At 34.4% G+C, this 21,423-nt stretch overlaps 1 protein-coding gene across 1 annotated transcript in view; it reads right to left on the reverse strand.

Annotated features, from left to right (window-relative positions):
* Positions 1-21,423, reverse strand: part of LOC115875641 (cyclic nucleotide-gated cation channel alpha-3) — a 182,330-nt gene that overhangs the window by 149,521 nt on the left and 11,386 nt on the right. Inside the window, exons 4-7 of the mRNA XM_030891443.1 lie at positions 11,036-11,217; positions 4,906-5,147; positions 3,270-3,468; positions 3,067-3,185 (exon numbers count right to left, since the gene is read on the reverse strand). Of these exons, the coding sequence (XP_030747303.1) occupies positions 3,067-3,185; positions 3,270-3,468; positions 4,906-5,147; positions 11,036-11,217 (742 nt within the window). The remainder of the gene's footprint in view (positions 1-3,066; positions 3,186-3,269; positions 3,469-4,905; positions 5,148-11,035; positions 11,218-21,423) is intronic.

Genomic DNA, 21,423 nt, shown 5'->3' on the forward strand with positions numbered 1-21,423 from the left:
TTGTTTTTTTGTGAAATAACATGACATTGAGCCCTAAAGTACATTTTTTAAAACTTTATATTTGAATAAAAAATCATCAAAATCGGACTATAAACACAGATTTTATGGAGAGTGCCCGGTCTTGAGTGGGTCACACTGTATAAGTTCTTTTAATTTTCCCCATAAAAAAGTCGAAAGGAGTTACATTACAGGACCTAGCAGGCCAAGATATGGGACCCCTTGTTCCAATCCAATTCTCTCTAAATTCTCCATTTAATAGTGCAGTTGTAATCCTGGCGTTTTAATTATTGTAAATGGTTATACTAATATAGAATGTTGATTTACTTTTAAAAAGTCTTTAATTATGCAGATAAATAATAATATAGAATATTAAATTGTGATAAAAAATAATGATGCAACCAGGTCGACACAAATCAAGGTTCGATACAAAGATAAAAAAACTAATATTTCTTTCATTTTTAGAAATAAATACACATAACTTTATATCGTTGGAAAGGGATAAACGCCAGCATTTTTTTAAGTTCATAGCGAACTATGATTTCTATTTAAAAAATTATATTTTTTATTATTTCTGACACAAAGAGCAAGTATAGAAAAAAACTGACTACGCGCCACTGAAAAAAATGCCTTAAGAACGTTTTTACAGAATTTTATTTTCCGCGAAATACAAAAGTTATGGACAATTTTCTAAATGGTAAAAAATTCAAAAAGATCCTCTATCTCGGTTGGCAATGAAAATATCAAGAGGCAGTTTACGCCATTAAAATGTTACTCAAAAATCGAGCCCATGACATCAATGTCGGTTTTCGCTGTTAAAACAGACCAATTTCGACCACCCCGTACAAGTATCCGAAGAAAAAAAATCAAAAGAAAATAATGAATTTTTCCTGTACAATGTAGTAAAGACACAATGTAAACACCTGATTTCTATATGAAGATGACATGTTAACTGGACTGTCTGTGGTCTAGATTTGTCTAGTTGACAAAATGTTGGTGATCCGTCAAGTTATTTTTAAAATCATTATTTAAATAAATCGTATTAATTCAAATATTCCTGATTTGTCGGAAAGTTCAGTGATTTTTAGTAGATTTAATGATTTATTATAATTTGCATTCGTATATTTACATTCGATCATCATTTTCGTGTTAGCTACTAAAATTTTTTTTATTAAAGTCATTTTGTACATTTTTAGAAATGATAAATTTATGAACCAGAATTTAAGAGAGAGTTTAACCATAAATAAACATAAGTACATTTGTTGGTAATATATAGTATTTTTAGTAACAGTTAATTCGCCCGCTCTAATATTTTACTATATTATAATTTAGTTGGCTAAAATGCAAAAAAAATAGACGCTATGTGCATCTATAGTTGGTGTTTAAATATTTGCTACGTATTTGCAGAATTTTAATTTTGTTTTAAACATATTTACACCAACATCAACACATTTAAACTATATTTAATAACATTAAAAATAAATAGCAAACCAAGACATGAGATTTTGCTATAGGTGTTCAACATATCGACCGTCTTCTGTTATGGACAGACGGGGCAGTTTTTTTGAACATTTCTCGCAAAATTCATTAACTCAGTGGGGGTGAAAGGTACCCTCTCATAACTGCTAAGTATTTCTAATTCTATAAGGAACCTTTATTCTTCAGCAAATATATCCATAGGATTAGATCCATGGGCACTAAGTCAGGCGGCCTCGACGGCCAACGGCTGGGATCTTGGTTAGCTATTCAAATATTCTTGAAATTGGCTGCAAAAATTTGCTAATAACTTCAGCGTTCAGAGCCGGTGCGTCGTCTTGCTGGAAAATATGTTTTTCGAGTTCCATTAGAGGTATATCATCAATAAGGGGTCCAAAGCCTACTAGTTAAAAGTGGCGAATGATCTAATAAAACATAAAATATTTCGAAGAGGATTAAAACAAAATATTTATTATTTTATATTTTTGGAAGGAATAATTTTAAATGAATAACGTTACCGTTTATAATAGCGTTAATAAGTAACGGAACGCTAAAATTATGTTATGCCAAAACTCTCCATTAGTTTCTTCCGGATCACCAGGTGGCTCTAAATGACGGACCCATTTGTTTTATATCAGTGTCCAATCTATCTCTAGTACGTGACATTAGTCTATGATGTCGGTTAAGCTCTATCTAGTCAGGAAATAGGTTTTCGCTGTTAAAACAGACCAATTTCGACCACCCTGTACAAGTATCCTAAAAAAACAAAGGGAAATAAAGAATTTTTCTGTACTATGTAGTAGACACTAAAATAAAAAAAATGACAAGTGGCATTTGTCCATTCTTGCCGTGTGTCTTGATACACGCGCCATTCACCAAATAGAGACCTAAAACGAGGGGGTAAATAAATCTTCCGGCCCCCCCCCAAAGAGCCGCCCACTGTTTGTGCGCCCCCAATGCGGAGTTTCAACTCCGCAACGTTCCCCATCAGCAGTGTTGTCATGTCGCCCGTTAAAATACCGAGGTTTAAACGATTTAAAGCTAACGATTCACTTTATTTTTATTTTATTTTCTGGTCTGCTGGGGATGCAAAATAAAAGTCAGTGGTTTAATTTCTTTCGCAATAAAGAGAATTGAAGAATAAGAAAAAATGTAATAAATGTTAATGATTTTTTTTATTGTTTGCGGTCATGTTTTTATTCATTATTTTTAATTTTTAAGTTTTATATCAATATCTCCAACTTTTGTTGAAGACATAACAGGAATATGAAATATAAACTATTTTTGGAATGCAAAAGCAAGACAGAAAATCATATGTTAAGCGCATCTCTGGAAACGGAAACAAGAATAGAAAATTTACAGCAAATTATTCTTATAAATCTCCAAAACACAATTGAATAACAGAGTTTTTTTTGATTTTGTATGTACCTACGCACAAAATAATATATTTTAAGAGTTATGGGGGTTAACAGAGTTATGGGTTAAACAGAGTTATGGGGGTACTGTTAAAATAATATATTTTAACAGTATGTTCGTTTTAAAAGAAAATAAATTTGTTGTTATTTACTGTAACAATAATAAAACTAAACTCACCTGAAATATCACAAATAAGTATTCAGGTTTACTTCTCGGTCTAGGAAGATCTCCGATTGTAGTTAGAGCTAAAGTGCACCAATAATAACTCTGGAGGTATGACTTTACATGGTCCTGATCTGAAATCATACAAATAACAATAAAAATATGAATTTTAGATTTTCTCCTTCTTCGTATATAGCTAGAACTGTAGTCTGTCTTACCTTCATTTGATCCGGAATCACTGTATACCCAGTTTTTACTGCCGAATCCGTCATGTTTCAGCACCAAGTGGAACACGCATCCATTCCAATGGAACACAACCAAGAGAGTGTGAATTAAGTACGAGGACCTAACAAAGTTTGGATAGTTCGTATGCCTTTCTGTTCTGTCCATGAAGGCCCAAAATCTGTACAATTTTATCTGGAAATTAAAAAAAAACATAAACAATTAACTAAAAATATTAAAATTAACAATTAGATATATTGAAATCTTATCCGATAGTCAAGAAGCCTTAAGAGCGATCAACTCAGTAACCATCAATTCGAAATTGGTCAAAGAATGCCTGGAATTATGCAAAGAAACTAAAGTCGCTATTGTCCCCATTTGCTGGAGCCATCCCCAGCAAATGGGGATTGGAAGTAAACTTAGATAAGACGGAATATATGAATCGATAATGGAACAAAGAAAACCAACACAGGTTTGTCGAAACAAGGACGCAATATCCACAGAAAGTAAATGTTTGGGCAGGGATATTCGGACACAATATTATCGGGCCATTATTTCTTACGCGAAATTTAAATGCAGAATATTATTTGGAACTACTCGAAAATTATATTTTACCTGCTTTACATGCTGCCGCTAGGGAAAATCAGGAAGTTTGGTACCAAATGGATGGCTGCCCGGCACATAGTACCCTGGCTGTTCGGGAATATTTAGACAATAGTTTTTTACGGAAACGTTATTGGCCTAAATCATACAGTAAATTGGCCAGCAAGGTCTCCTGATATTTTGCCAAATTATTTTTTTCTCTGGGGCCATTTAAAAAACAGGATATACAAGGATAAAAAATACCCAAATCTAGACGAGTTAAAAAATGCTATTTCTGCCGAATGCAATAGAATTTCAGTTTACCAACTAGCGAATGTAAGAAGACAATTTTATGATCGCCTGGGTTATTGTCGAGCAATCGATGGAGGAATATTTGAACATCTTAAATCCTAAAGTTCTAACAATTTAATAGTACCTAAATTAATAAGTTATTGAATATTGTAATAATACTATAATTAACCTTGTAATTGGTTACTTTATTTTACTTTAATTCATATTAATTTGTATTTATAAATACATCTTTAAGATTTCCGATGTAGGAATGAGTTTTCAATAATAATAAAGCACTAAATAGGTAAATTTCTGAAATGACAACTTCATTTGACAGTTATCTTTTACCTTGACTGGTGCTCATAAGTAAATACAGGGCCATAAGAAAGGAGAAATATTTAAAAATAAATCGGCGATAACTCGTAAACGAGCTAATCAATCTAAAGTTATTCTTTTGAATGTGGGTTTTAGTGCTCTTCAATAAACCTAAATAGAATTATTCTCTAAAATAATTAGGGAAGCCAATAATTGACCCCATTAAAATTTACATGGAATTTCCTATGTCCCGTCCGACGATGCAACACCCGGAATAAACCCATCCATAGTTAACTTAAAAAATATTAGAAACTTTTTTTAAGAAAAAAAAACTGAGTATACTATGGAGTATACTCTTATTACATACATAAATCTCAACACAAACATAAACCTTGCCGACTCCAGTATACGGTTCATTACAAGTTATATTCTTTGTAAACTTACCAATCTAAACAACCTTAATATCGAATTGAACCCAATGGACAAGTACAAAAAATCCAGTGGTAACAGGCACAGTAAGTCGATGTAGAACGTAGTGGAGTTCATGTAGTGCTGCCTCAGTTTGGCTGCGTCAGTCTGGAGCACGCCATCTTCCAGGTATCCAGTTCTGAAATGGACTAGGATGTCCATCAGGTATAAAAAATCGGCAAAGTAGTCCAGACAGAACCACATTATTATCGTGCTTGCTAGAACAAAGAAAAAATTGAATTTGTGACGTTTGAAAAAAACCTATTTCTTTAAATTCAATACTTTCAATTTTAAGACACTCTGTATACATAAATAATTATTGGTTTTTAAAATATTATTCGCAAACTAGAGAGAAGGAAATCAGATAATGAACAGAGATGATAGGTGTTAGGTAATTGCTTTTATACTACCGTTCGGGACGCACTGATGTTATTTTGGTTTTTGAGTTTTGGTCATTGTGACAAAGAACGTTATTAAAGGTAAAGCAAATGTTTCCTTATATTATTTCGTTTTCCTGTTGTAGTATTCTATGCTAAAGTTTTTCCTTAATAATTTGATCTGACAAAGGTATTATGTATACAGGGTATTTCAAAAAACATGTGCCATTTCTTGTGGGGATTGTCAAGCATTAGTTTGGTTTGGTTTGGCATTGTCAATATTACACATGTTTTATTTTTTATCTCGAAAACTATTAGAGATAGGTATAGGTTAGCTTAATAGAAAAGTTATGAGATATGAAAGTAGTTTCGAAAAATATAATAATATACCGGGTGTTCCATTTAAAGTAACAAAAATGATATCACTTTAGTATAAAGCGGCACCACTGTAATGCTGAACAGAATTTAGACAGATGAAGCAAATGCCTTTATGCAAATTTTTTGAAAAAATTTATCCAAATGACCTGTATATTCTAAATCTACATAAAATTTCCTACAAATATTGAAATTTTAAAAGTTTCTTTACAGTTTTCCTAAGAGCCTTGACCATTTGTAAAAAATAGCCCCAAAAAGGACACTTTTTCAACTTTTTACAACTAATGCTTAATAAAACTATGCTTTTATTGCATAAATCAGAAAGGCTGAATAATGCATTTAAAAGTCTACTTTTTATCCTCTCAGATAATTTAAAAAAAAATCTAGTAAACATGGCCCAATATAGGATCAGGGCAGGATTTAAAATTAAATCTCGGATTTTGCGTAATTAGAATTGCTTTTTGGGTGCGTTTTTACTAGTTTTGACAGTATTGGGAAAGTAATCCGATTATTTTGTGTCGGTGAATAGGCAACATCACAAATAGGTAAATTGATTTTTTTCGTTTTTTTTTATTTTTTTTGTTGAATATATTGGCATGTAGGTTTTGTCGTTTTAATTAATCATTTTTAATAACTTATTATACAAGGTGTCAAAAAAAAGTGTATCTATCATCAGTGGATGATTCTACGCATAAAAATAAAACAAAAAGTTCCTATAAACATAGAACATATGCCCTAAAATCCTTCCCAAAGAAGTTACAGCTTTTGAAAGGTTAAAAATAAGTCAAAATTTTCGTATAAATGTATGTCCTAAAGTGCCTAGTTTCTCGGAGATACAGGGTGTACAAATTTCATTTTATTTCGATTTTTTCCAAATAATTTCTGAACTAACGTCAATATTTACAATAATTATATAAAAAATTTGGAGTCTGGGAGGTTTTTTCACATGGTAAATTGATTTTAATACTAATACGATACCTACTTGCAGAGGGACTTACATATTTTCAACTGGTTTTTAAGAGTAATAACTTTTCGTCCGTACCTGTATAAAACTAGATATATAAATAAATAAATAATAATAAAAATGAATAATATAAAAATATACATTTTCTTTTTAGAAAAGATCTTGGGAAAGATCGCTACGAGTAATGGTTCTCGAAATATTTAGAATTGAAATTATCAATACCTGTAATCATTGACATAAAAATGTTAACTAAATAGTTATTAGACTGAAATAATATTTTTTTTTGGATCAAATGTTCAACAAAAACGGTTTTATCATTACTTTTCCGAAGAGAAATTTATGATTAATTTTAAAAAATAAAAAGTTCCCAAATTTATTATTTCAGTCAAATAACTATCTACTCAAAATATTTATTTTATATGAAATGAACAAAATTCTTACAGCTTTAGTGTATATCATGTGTATATTAGTAAATAATATTTTCTTGTCTTTAGCTGTGTATTTTTTCTAATTTCGAAAAATCGAAAGGAGAGAAACAAATAAAAAGTAAAAAGAAAATTGTTTTGCCTGTCGTAAAGGGGGGAACCAAGCTCTACTCCCACAACCGGTTTCTGCATGGGCCTGCCCTTCATCAGGTGGACTGTCCAGAGGCTGGTTCTCACCGATACGGCAAGCAAAACTTTTTCAATATTAACAGACGATGTCGTAAAGTGTCGGTGAGATATTAATGATCTCCCGTCAAAAGATGGTAAAGAGCGTTTTTCGGCCCACTCAAATATATATGAAATAAACAAAATTCTTACAGCTTTAGTGTATATTATTAAATAATATTTTCTTGCCTTTGCTGTGTATTTTTTCTAATTTCGAAAAATCGAAAGGAGAGAAAAAAAAAAATAAAAAGTAAAAAGAAAATTGTTTTGCCTGTCGTAAAGGGGGGAACCAAGCTCCACTCCCACAGCCGGTTTCTGGGCCTACCCTTCATCAGGTGGACTGTCCAGGGGCTGGTTCTCACCGATACGGCAAGCAAAACCTTTTCAACGATTACAGACGATGTCGTAAAGTGTCGGTGAGATATTAGTGTATCTCCCGTTAAAAGATGGTAAAGAGCGTTTTTCGGCCCGCTCAAATATATATGAAATAAACAAAATTCTTACAGCTTTAGTGTATATTATTAAATAATATTTTCTTGCCTTTAGCTGTGTATTTTTTCTAATTTCGAAAAATCGAAAGTACAGAAAAAAAATAAAAATAAAAAGAAAGGGTAGGCCCAGAAACCGGTTGTGGGAGTGGAGCTTGGTTCTCCCCTTTACGACAGGCAAAACAATTTTCTTTTTACTTGTTGAACAAAAAGTTACTACACTTCAAAACAGTTAAAAAACGAGTAGGTGTCACCCCCTACAAGTATGAGTTATATTGACATCGAAATCAAATTTGTCATGTCAAAAAACTTCCAGACACCATTTTTCATCCAAATATTGACATTAGTTCAGAAATCATTTAGAAAAAATTGAAATAAAAATGTAACTTCTACACCCTGTATCTCCGAAAAGAAGCATTTTTGGAGAAGATAAATTTATACGAACTTTTTACTTACTTTTAGTAATAGATAATTTTAGAATACAATTCGGACCACCCTGTATATCTATTAGTATGCTCCCAAGAATATAATGGCCTATATTTCATAACTTACGCCTTCTAATTAGTAAATAGCAGAAGTTTTATCTAAAAATACAGCGTCTGATCGAAAAAAACGGCGGCGGCGTCCAGTTGGCTGGGAAATAACCAAACCATAACTTAACCAAACCATAACTTAACCAAACCATATAAAATGACAGCAATCTTAATTTCATAGCCATCGCTAACGCCGTTCTTTATTTTCGATCATACGGCATAATGAAATAAACTAATAATTTAGCAATAAAAAGTATAGCTTTTTCATTTTTATGTCTTCTTCTCTACAGTTATTAAAGTTTGTGCCACAATGTTTGCCATCCTAAAGTTATTTTTAGATGGTTAATGTATGGCAACCGAGGTCCTAGGCACTTGAGGCTCTATTGCGGTTTCCTATGGGGGCTCTTATTTTCTATTTTGCTATTTAGTCAGCCGTCCCAGCTAGCAGACTCTCCACTTTAGCGTGGCTATATAATAGAGACACGTAATAACACTTACTTCTCGAGTTTTCTTCTCTGCTATTGAGGTCGAATCGTAAAAGAATGAAAATAATCTTTACGCAAGTTTGCTTCTAGTTTTAGTGGGTATAAAACTGGAATTGGAATAAAACTTTTGGTCCGAATGGTATACAGGGTTATTCACCTCATTTGACATGGTAGCCAAATGATTTTTTTTGGCTTGTTTTGGTTTCGTTGAAGGACTATTAGAGCTACGATTTAAAAATATTTTTACAAGATACCCTGTATATTTTGACATTTTTAGTTTCTGCTCAAATATTAAAATAAAGATAAATACTTTATACAGAGTGTCTAAAATTTTCTTTTTTATAATTACTAGCATTAAACGGCAATAACTTGTTTAATTTAAATGGTATACCCTGTATATTTTACGAGAATCAGATACACAATTTAATTGTCTATCAAAATGTATCCCACCATTTTTTGCCTATCTCTTCAAGTTTTCGTAGAAAATGCATTTTCTTATAATTTAGACTTCATTTATCAATATATACCCATGGAATATTGACATTTTAGATTATTTTTGAGATAGTAAAAAATTTTCAAAGAGTACAGATACCAATATTGTCGGAACTATATCGACAGCTTATTTTATTAAAAAGTAAAAAAAAAACTGTTTATACAGGGTGAGTCTTAAATAAGTGCAAATATTTTCAGGGCTGGTAGATCTCGATAAAAGAAAAGAGTAATTTAAGTTTGAACATTTAAAAAAAATTGATTTTTCTTTTTAAATTTTGAGAGCCACCGGATTTTTTCTGTATTTGCATCCCTTTTACTGCCGTAACTATTGAGTAAAGCCGTAACTATGGTATTATCAGAGATTAAGAAATTATACCGTGGGAAAATTTGCAGTGAACAGGCAGTTCTAAAAAGTTTTCGAAAAATATAGAGGGAAAAGAAAATACAAGATTTTCAACATCTTCTTTTGCGAAAAAACCTCATAGAACGTGTTTCTGGGGTCGGAATATACCACTCCAGAAAATATTTGCACTTATTTAATACTCACCCTGTATATTTGTAAAAGCGAACCAATTAATATGATCCCAGTATTCAAACTACATTAATTCATTGTTTGCGTTGATTGGTAATCGCTTTAAATACTAAAAAAAACTGAATTTTGTGTGTCTCAGACAGTGTGGTAAAAAGTGACAGCTTATAAATTTTATTTAATTTTTTGACGAATGCTTATTTATAATAACAGAGAGATATTCACGTTCATAACTTTATAATAATGAGTTGATTTTTGATTGAAACCCACATTTATTTAGAATAATATACCGTATGATAAAAGACGACGTCCAGTTGGCTTGGAAATGACGATCAATCATGTTTCCCATATAATTTTACATATAAAATGACAGAGATATTCATTTCATAGCCATCGTTTTTATTCGATCATACGGTATAATAACACAATTAAGTATATAATTAATTAATATTTGGGCGGAAATAATGGTGCTATATTTAATTGGTATACTCTTTTATAAAGATTTAAATAATTTTCTTTTCGTAACCAAATAGGTTTTAGTACGTGTACATTTTTTACAATTGTTGCTTTAAAAAAAATCTAGAATGTCAATATTCCATGGGTATATTGATAAATGAGGTCTAAATTACAAAAAAATGAATTTTCTACGAAAACTTGAAAAGATAGGTAAAAATTGTATAATACAATTTCATAGACAATTAAATTGTGCATTTGTGTTCCATTTAAATTAAACAAGTTATTGCCGTTTAAAGCTAATATTTATTTAACATAAATATTTAGACACTCTGTATAAGGTGGTAAAATTTTTATTATTGCAACACAACATTTAGTAAAAAAAAACTTCAGTACAATATTTGGTTTTAAAAACTTAAATACGCTTAGAGAAATAAAGCATTACAATTATTGTTACTGCATTTTCACAAAATCATAAATATTTAAAAACGTAAGACTTAATCAAATTTACCTTTATTTTAATCGTAGAAATTAAAATTTTTATAATATACAGGGTGTTCTATTTAAAAAATACAACTTTGATATTTTTTATTTATTTAGGACACTCTGAACTTTGACAATAATTTTAAATTGTCGCTTTAGTAGTCCTCCGATGATCCCATCGCTCACAATTTCTAAAAATCTAATCGTGCAGCTACAATACTCCGTGTCGAATCAGGTGAATTACCCTGTATATTCTGCTTGCGTCTAAATAACTTACCGTCAATTTCCCTGAAAGCAAACCGGTAGATAATGACCCAAAGATTATACAAACAGGCTAGGGATACGATCATGGACCAGTAGTAACACAGTCGTCCTGCTGGATCGAAAACAAATGACCACCCTGTAGATCCGGCACGCAGTCGACCTGAGTAGGAGTCTACACGACGGAAACCATATCGACTGAAAAAAATAGATATTTATTAATATAATATATTTGGAACGTTTGAAATTGTTGAAAAAAATTATTTCTGGCGTTTGAAAAAAATAACATGTGCTATTCGGAGTAAAATAGCTACGGTTCATATCAAATAAACTTTTAATTACGTCAACGAGGGTGCGATTTTTAAATTAAGTGTTACCAACCATGGTAATATATTCGGCGGCGCGGCGCGACGTGCTGGCCAAGGCTAAGAACATAGTGGAGCGGCGAGAATAGCGGCGAGCAAGCAGCGCGATACAAGCCTCAAGGTGCTAAAACATAGTAGAGCGGCGAGGAATAGCGAGATACTTGTACAAATCTATTATTTTCATTTGCTTATTGACAATTTAAAATGTTAACAGTGGCTAAAATTCTGGGCAGTAATGTCGCAAACATTTGGTTGGATAAAGTTTTCAAAAACCCGAGAAAGTATGGCAAGTTTTATAAACTTTACGAAAATTTGTTGCCACTTCATCTCATAACTTATCTAAAATGTACCGGTTATGGTGATTACTATCTTTCTGATCCCCATAAAATCTCTCTTACAAATACTAAATCTATTAATTTTTGACAATCTATCATTTTCTACAGCGCGACAGAGCGACGAAAACAAAATTATTCGAATCGATCTCGCCGCTCGATCTAACCGCTCGAGCAGATCGCTTTACTATGTTCGCACGTAATTGTCTTCACAGGTTTGTGTTTTGGATGCGATGTCGCGCTGCTTGCTCGCCGCTATCCTCGTCACTTCACTATGTTCTTAGCCTAAAGCTGGATTTATAAACTCGGAAGTTGGCGTTCAGTTGAGGTTCAGTTGCAGTTGGATGTTCGCGGCAGTTGAGGTTCAATATTTTTGCATTTATAAACTGTCAGTTTCGGTTGTAGGGTAGGTTTGGAATTGTGAAAATTTCGAACGTTTTTCTTTCGATTTAAAAATACTTCTGGTATTTGTCAAAGTTCAAACACAGTAATCCACGATTACGCAAAATATAAACATCACATTAACAGAAATAATGAAACAACAATAAGGGTCATTTTCCAATGCATCGGCGTACTGTGCTTCACGTGATCGACAGGCGCTTATTCATTGGCTGTCGCCGAACGTCGCCAACTGCCCGCAACTGCCGACATAAACATTGACCATCTTTGAACTCCGCTGAACGTAAAACGAACTGCCAACTTTTCGACCAACTGACTTTATAAATGCGCGCGTTCATTTCATAGCGTTGAACATTTTGAACGGCAACTGAACCTCAACTGAACCTCAACTCCCGAGTTTATAAATCCAGCTTAAGGCTAAAAACATAGTGACGCGACGAGGAGAGCGGCGAGCAAGCAGCGCGATATTGCGTCGATCGAGCCTCGAAGTGCTAAAACATAGTAGAGCGGCGAGGAATAGCGAGGTACTTGCAATTTTATTAGTTTCATATGATTATTTATTATTTAAAATGTTAACAGCAACTAAAATTCTTGACAGTAGTGTCGCAAACATTTGGTTTATTCGAAACCAACAAACGAACAGATGTAGTGTACATGAAATTTGTACACTACAACATGAAATGTCAAAAACCCGGAGAGATAACTTATCTAAAATATACCGGTTATGGTGATTACTATCTTTTTGTGCAATCAAAACTCTCTTACAAACACTAAATCTATTAATTTTTGGAAATCCATCGTTTTCTACAGCGCGACAAAGCGACGAAAACAAAATAACTTGAATCGATCTCGCCGCTCGAGCAGATCGCTTTACTATGTTCATGCGTACTTGTCTTCACAGGTTTGTTTTGGACGCGACGCGACGCGCGACGTCGTGCTGCTTGCTCGCCGCTCTCCTCGTCGCTCCACTATGTTCTCAGCCTAAATGAAATTTAAATTTTGCGCTGGGGATTCAGGTGGTAGCACTGCTGTAAAAATGTCAAGTTGCCGCATTTATTTATTTATTTCCTGACATTGTCATTCGTTTTGACACTTTAGTTCTTTATTATGAGTTTTTGGTTTAAATAAATAGTGTTGTGATACTTTAAGTTTAAAAATGTTTACTAGCAGATCCTGCAGTCGAACATCGTCGTATTTTTTTAATTAAACTGTAAACTTAAAAAGCAATGCTCAATACCACTAGCAAATAAAATGTTACTTCTTCGGAACCGGTCTTAATTATTCGTAGTGTTCACGTGCGTAGTGAGTCTGTTGTCTTTCAAGTGAATCCCCGATTCCGTTATATAGCCCGAAAGACGAACGAAAGAAATTGATCTCGAATATACAGGGTGTCCCAGAAATAAGTGCAAGTATTTTCAGGGGAGATCTACCATCTCGATAAAAGAAACATATTTTTTCCTTATCGTTTTTCAAATCAAAGTTCAAAATAACGGAGATATTTTACTTTGAAAATTACAAAAAAAAAAAATTTTTGCTAAAATTTTGAGAACCGCTTGATCTTTTCTGGATTTTCTTTCTTGTAAATTTAATCTACTACCTATGTTGCTATATTATCAAGAAATTATGTTTTTTAACTAAAAACTAAAAAAATCCAATTTTTTTTTCACAAAATTCCGAATTTTCAAAATGTTTTTTTCGCGAAAAATACCTCGTAGGTGTGTTACTGGGGTTGAACTATACACCCAGTTAAAATACTTGCACTTATTTCTGGGACACCCTGTATTAAAGAGTACCTTAAAACCAGCCCCTAGCTTATGTCATCCACATATTACATAGTGATCAAAAGACATCACAACTTTTTAATAGATATGTATTCGATGACAAACTAAACTGTGATGCTAATAAGTACTACAAATCGGCTAAATTTTATTAAAAAACGTATTTTTGTGTTTGTAGTTATTTTATGTGATTTAAGTCATATTAACTCAAAGATCATCATAATTTAAATAAAAATATAGACTTAATTCATAAAAAGGACTTAAATTACATTCATGGGGGTGCTACGTAGACTAGCCTCCTCGTGGTGCACCCCAGGCAACGTGATATCCTCACGGCAAAATAGTCTACACATTGGCTGCTGAACCTCTTAGAGGATTTCCCAGCAAAGCAAAGAGTACGTTATGAGATCTCAGAGTAGAAACAACGGCCCTTCTAGGGGCCAATCGACACGGGACTGTAACAACGTCCTAAGAATCTTACAAATTAATGTCGAAGGAATCAGCAGAGCTAAGAGCGATTATCTGATTAAACTTGCCAATGACAATCTTGCGGACATTCTGTTGCTACAGGAGACTCATTGTGATAATGGTGATCAGCTCTCTTCCAGGTGTAAGTTGTCGGGATTCACTCTCGTGGCTGCAAACTTTCATCAGCATTACGGCACTGCAACATATGCTAAAAACAATATTGATAGTGTCTGTAAAATAGACGTCCACTCCGGCTCAACAATGTACTCCACTAAAATCAAAATTCGAGAAACCGAAGTGATTAATATATATAAACCACCGGCACAGCCCTGGATTGATGAAATCTCCATCATGAATATATCGCCTCCAGCTGTAGTAATGGGTTACTTCAACAGTCACAGCGTTGCATGGGGTTACAATGACACAGATGTCAATGGCGATAAGGTGACAGATTGGGCGGAGGCAGAAAACTTGTTTCTGGTGCATGATGCCAAGGAGAGAGGTACCTTTCATTCGGCTAGGTGGGATAAGGATTATAACCCCGACTTGTGCTTTGTATCAAAAGACCAAAGAGGCAGACCGTTACTCTGTACTAGAAAGGTATTAGAATATTTTCCCCGGAGTCAACACCGCCCTGTACTTCTCTGTGTGGGTCTGCAATTTCCAATTATTCGATCTGTTCCTAAACCTCGCTGGAACTTTTCCAAGGTGGACTGGAAGGGTTTCACACTAGAGCTAGATCATAACATTAAATGGATCCCTCCAGTCTCGCAGAACTATCCCAGATTTGTTGGTTTGATTAATAGCATAGCAAAAAAATATATTCCGAGAGGATATAGGAAAGATTATATTCCGGGCTGGAGCACCGAATGTTGTGAACTTTTCGAAGATTATAACAACAGTCACGACTCAGAGGTTGCAGACGAATTGTTGGAATGCTTAGACACTGCAAGAAGAGAGAAATGGCTTGGTAGAACGTATGGATTTCCAACACTCTAGCAGAAGGGCTTGGTCCCTTCTTGGCAGATTGAATTCTGGCCCACAACTAACATCCACACCTGATTGTCCTATAAACCCAAACAAGGTCGCGCATAGAATAGTTGAGCTTACTAGAAGACCCGCTAATACCAACAAGGAGCACACAAAGTATATCAAAAACCAGCTCTATGCAAACAAGGCTACATTAAACAAGAACAGTGAATTCTCCATACTTTTTACAGCTGAAGATACTCTTCTGGCTTTGAAGGAGCTGAAGTCTGGGAAAGCAGCGGGTCTGGATGGAATAGTCCCTAAATTCGTTATGCACTGCGGCCCTGCTACAGTCAAGTGGATTACTAAATACTTCAATGATATATTAGAATCCGGGAATTTACCTAAAGCCTTCAAGAAGACTATGATCGTGGCCATATTGAAACCGGGTAAAACAGGAAAGCTAGCCGCTGACTATAGGCCCATCGCGTTGCTGAGTGTTTGCTATAAAATACTCGAAAGGTTAATCCCCATACAGCACGTCCAAATGAAATTACGTTTCTACAAGGGAGACACATGAGAAACAAAATATGTTAAAGTGAACTTAAGTGTTCATCTAGTTCTAACATATACATATGAGATACACGCAGGTTTATATTGATATAATTGTGTGATACAGTGTTTACTAGTTGTATACCGTATGCACTCAAGATTCTAAAGAGTTTTTTGTAACGTAAAAAATAATTATTAAAATGATGAAATCTGACGTCGGTATATGAGACATACAATGTATAGGTCATATGTATATGTGATACTTCGTATCATAGTTGTGCATATAGTACACACCTTGCAAAAATGTGACATATACACATAATATAAATATCTATATAGACACTTTGTAATAGTGTACGGTTGTGTCTACATTCTAGCATGAAATGAAGGTGTGCGCACGCGCGGATAGCCTCAGCGTAGATACACCGACCAAGTGTATCTTATGTGCCCTCATGGTGTCCTCTCTCCTTTCTCCTTTCTAGGAGTGGTATGTGTTAGCAGCCATTATTGTTTTATCATTCGGAAGCTCTATATAAATGTTCTGTTTGTGTGTAGTTTAAAAGAGATTTTAAGGTAAGCACAAGTTCTTAATTACCTTGTTACACCTTCCTACGTGTATTATTAATATTATAGCAGCGACTCTTCCCTTACTCGTTACCCAATTTACCAAATTTTGACTCCAATGAATAAAAACTCCAAATATTCTCGTATAATGATAAAGAGGTTAGCTCTGCAATATATTTTTTTTTTAATTTGGAAATAATAAAAATCTAAATGGACCAGAGATAGAAATATTTAAACACTTCACAGAACTTCTTATTCTGATATTCGGTAAGTTATTGATGGATCAATATACAGATATGTTTAATATTCAATAATCAGTTTCATATAAAATTTAAGGGTGAGATTGTTAATCTGGAAATAAAATACAACAAAGTCCAACAGAGTGCTCAATGAATGATGAGTAGGTATGCTAACAAACCAACTGCTTGGAGGGAAAAGAGGAGAAAAAAATGACTAAACGAGGTCTACCAAATCGTGGCGATATACCAGTGTTTACCATTTTAGTATGTTGTTATACTAGGTACTTATATTTTTAAAACATTTTGATACAAATTCTGTTCTTTTACAGTGTTTTCTTACTTCTGGTTTCTGCAGTGTAAATAATTATTATTATTGTGTTATTTGCGCTATTGCGTTCCATGCTATAAACAAATATAATAATTTTATTTTTCAACCACTTAATCCATTTTATGGAAGAAAAATGGTACATTTAATACAAAACAAAAACGGAACGAATTTTAAGACTACTTCTCTTGAACTTACGATCGAGATACTTTTGGAAAATACAAAGTTTTGCCTTCCTAATTTTCGTTCTAAAAAGATATAATTGGTATCATTGAATAAATATTTCTTAAAAAGAACGAAAAGTTAGGCATCAAAACTTGTATCATTTCCTAAATTCGTTCATAAGAAGTAGTTTTATCTACCACAAGATGTATATACGAAGCAAAATACATACGTATACACGCGGTAGTCACAACTGCAATGTGTAAACAGAGTTTAGACGTAATACACAAGCACTGTGTATCCTACGGCACACTGTGTATCCCTTACTTTGTGTATACGTAAATGCTATACTGTGGCTACATTGTGAGGCGGACGTTTAACCTGTGTGTATACGTGTTGAACTACAATGTGTAAACGTAGCATATTTACATCGGGGGAATTGTGTCACCCTGTGTCTACATCTAATAATGTAAACACATCGTAAATGTGATTTGATGTGCTGTATGGGTCCTTAATCGTATTTCAGAGCGAGTAAATGAGCATATCCCCATCGAACAAGCTGGCTTTAGAAAGAACAGAAGCTGTTGCGACCAAGTCCTCTCGCTCACTACGCATATCGAGAAGGCTTTCCAAGCCCGTCTCAAAACTATCACAGTTTTCGTCGACCTGACTTCGGCTTATGATACGGTCTGGAGAGATGGAATGGTATCAAAGTTCATTAAAATCTTCCTTTGCTAAAAGTTGGCCAATTTAATAAACAACATGCTCTCGAACAGAAATATCCAAGTGCATTTGAAGGGAGAAAAAAGTCGCACTTACAACATCAACAATGGTCTCCCACAAGGCTCTGTACTTGCCCCTGTTCTTTTCAATATCTATACCGCCGACCTCCCTGCTACAGTCTCCAAAAAAGTTATATACGCAGATGACGTTGCACTTTCCTGCCAAACAACTGATTTCACTAGAGGCAGATGACTTGCAGAGGTTAAATGACTACTTTCGTAAGTGGAGGCTTCGCCCAAACATTGCTAAGACAGAGGTTTCGTGCTTTCATCTTCACAGCTTACAAGCCAAGTATGTACCGCAAGTCAAATTTGGGGATCAACTGGTAAAATACAACTCTCACCCAAAATACTTAGGAGTCACATTGGATCGGTCTCTCATGTTCAAGCCACACCTCACCAAGACGGCTGCAAAAATAAATACTAGAAATAATATACTGCACAAGATCGCAGGTAGCAGCTGGGGAGCAAACGCCAGGGTACTTAAAACAACTGCAATGGCCCTCACATATTCGGTGGCAGAATATTGCTGCCTTGTCTGGATAAATAGCAATCATACTCATGTTATTGACACTCGTCTTAACAGCGCGATGAGAATTATAACGGGCACTATCAGAAGCACTCCGATCCAGTGGTTCCCTGTATTATCAAACATTACTCCCCCTCATCTGAGAAGACAGGCGGCCCTAGTCAGAGAGTGGAAAAAGTGCACCAGCAATGTTCATCTGCCCATCCATGAGGATTGCGAAAATTTCTTGAATCGCCTGAAATCCAGAAAACCGCCATGGGTATTAGGGCAGCAGCTACTAAATTCCAACTTTCGGGTTGAAGACTGCTGGCGGGATGAATGGTCACAAAATAATCCTGGCCTTCATCCCTTGATAACTGACCCAGTACTCTGCCCTCCCGGATTCAATTTGCCAAGAAAAACGTGGACAACACTCAATCGGTTCAGAACTAACCATAGCGGAACCCGCTTCTGGACACACAAATGGGGACTAACCGACAGCCCTAACTGCGATTGCGGACATTCTGAACATACACCTTTTCATATCGCAACAGAGTGCCCATTAACAAAGGCGCAGTTCTCTTTAAATCGTCTTCATGAGGCTGACCTGGATGCTATAAAATGGATCGCAGAGCTAAATCTTGGAGTGTAAATTTATAGTTGTTCGTTTTTACTGTAACATTGTGATATGTCTCTTACACATCTGATTGTTGATCTTTGAATGGTTTGTATTATTGTATTGATTTCTTGATATCATGTGTACTCTTAATACGCCATACGAAATATATATATTACATTATATTGATTTAAGTCTTTACGAAAATGACTTAACTTGAAATAAAATTATTTAAGTCAAAGAATTAAGACTTAAATCATTTGAAGAATAAGAATTTTAGAAATGACTTAACTTGTTGCGGCTCTGACCTCTACCTTCCAAAGTTGAAACAGGAAACTTTGCGTCGAAATAGTGCAACCAGTAAACATCGTATAAATAAGCCGGCTTGTGAAATATTTAATAAGGCGTCGTGACGGCTTTACGACGCCGATTGGCGTCGTCTGTGTCGCCGTCGCCGACGTCTCGGGACCGATAAACCCATTCTCATGCAGAAATCCCATTCGGATGCACCGAATGCGCACGATTAAATCCGAAAGAAATCCGATGAGATTTGTACTAGATTTACTGGCTAGGATGAGGATACGCAGGCAGAAACGTGTCATTAGACCCTTAATTTGTTTCCGTATAAGGCGAGAAATATATAGGGTGTCCCATATAAGATCTGGTAAACCAGAAAAAAATATATTTTTCCCTCGATATTTATAGTCTAAGAGCTAGCAACCTTTTCGAGAAATATTTTAAGACGTTATATGAAATAAACCGAGAAACTGTGCACATCGCTAAGAGACGTGGAAGGGGATATAGCAGATTTGTCGCAGTTGACCGGTCGACCCAATCAATACCTCTGTCAGTACTTAAAGTTCTAGGGAAAGGCAGTCATGCGTTCAGCTTCACGATTTAATTACGTCTCGTGATACTTAATTTGTTCATTTATTAACGAATCGTTGTAATTTTCCCTATAGCTTGAATTTTTTTAAGTGCAAGCTAGAAACACTTACATTTTTGGTAAAAATAAGTGGAATTGAGTGGATGTTCGATAGTGGTCGCGCTATTGGAACTCTGAATTCAAAAATCGATATCTCGAAATCTATTAGAAATAATAGATTGTAGTTTTTTCAAGAACTTTGTTAATATTTCTGCTGTATTTTCTTTGTAGACAGTATGTGAAAATCTTTATCAATAAAAAAATTACACGATTGCTGAAAATTGCTATGCTCTAAAAGTAAATGGATGAACTGTTTACAATTTTTGAATAGAAAAAGAACCTTATCGAATTTTTCTTATGTAAACATCTGATCTTGCAAATAAAAAAAAAGTTTCAATATCTAAAGTGGTTCTTGAGTTGTGGCCTGTTATGTGTTAAAAAGTTGAGTTTTTAAATTGTCGCGATTACTGGCGTTTTCTCGTTATAAAAAAAATGACACCCTAACGATATCCTTATAATTCCATTTCAGATGCTCAGAAACATGTCTAATGATTTTATCTAGTTATCTCTTGAAAAAAAAAGTCTTTTAAAAATAAGCGGTTTGCGATCGTGATTTTACTTTACTTGATAGGGAAAGGCGTATCGGCAACGCCGCAACAGCACACCGTCGCGCGTCGCGTCGGTCGGTCGCATTTCTCTCACTCCGACTTAATAAGATCTCTATGCGATTTACTTCCACACATGTAAATGCCGACCCAAAAGTAACAGTTGCCAGCACGGTATAGTCCGAGGCCTGTGCAAAGGAGGAACAAAAACAACCAGATCGGTCGACGCGTATTATTGCGCGCAAAATTCAAAATAAATTCCTTTTAGGTAAATAGTTAGATAAATATAATAGTTCGCAATATAGGCCATTGACAGAGCTTTATGGAGGATTCAATCTCCAAGTTGTTAAACTTTTCGAAAGAATAGGACTAGAGAATATAACCTGAATCTCATAAGAGGACCACAATAGATCAGAGAAGGTCGCAGTGCGCAGTGCAGCAATCTAATTTCTAGTTGAACATTAGCATTTCCTTAAAATGTGATGGTAACTTTATACTTATAATTATATAGATATTTTGGTCTATTTTAAGTCTATTGTTTGTGTAAAACTCGAGCCAAGTGAAATATATAACTATAAATAAACTAATTATTTAGAGCTAGTGAATAGAAGCTTCCATTAAATAGAAATACTATAAGCTATTCAGTGCAATCTCTATTCTTATTGCAATTTGCCCAAATAAAACAGAATCCCATTCAAAGTAAAATAGCTTAGTCCGAAATTTAAAGTTCTGATAAGCGCAGACCCTTTCGAGGGCTAATCTGAATAAAACCCTCTTTGTTTTAGGCCGCGTGCATACTATTAGGGGTCTAACAC

Source organism: Sitophilus oryzae, unplaced genomic scaffold (genome assembly GCF_002938485.1).
Source record: "Sitophilus oryzae breed Bouriz unplaced genomic scaffold, Soryzae_2.0 scaffold_1000_pilon_pilon, whole genome shotgun sequence".
In the NCBI taxonomy this organism is placed as follows: domain Eukaryota; kingdom Metazoa; phylum Arthropoda; class Insecta; order Coleoptera; family Curculionidae; genus Sitophilus; species Sitophilus oryzae.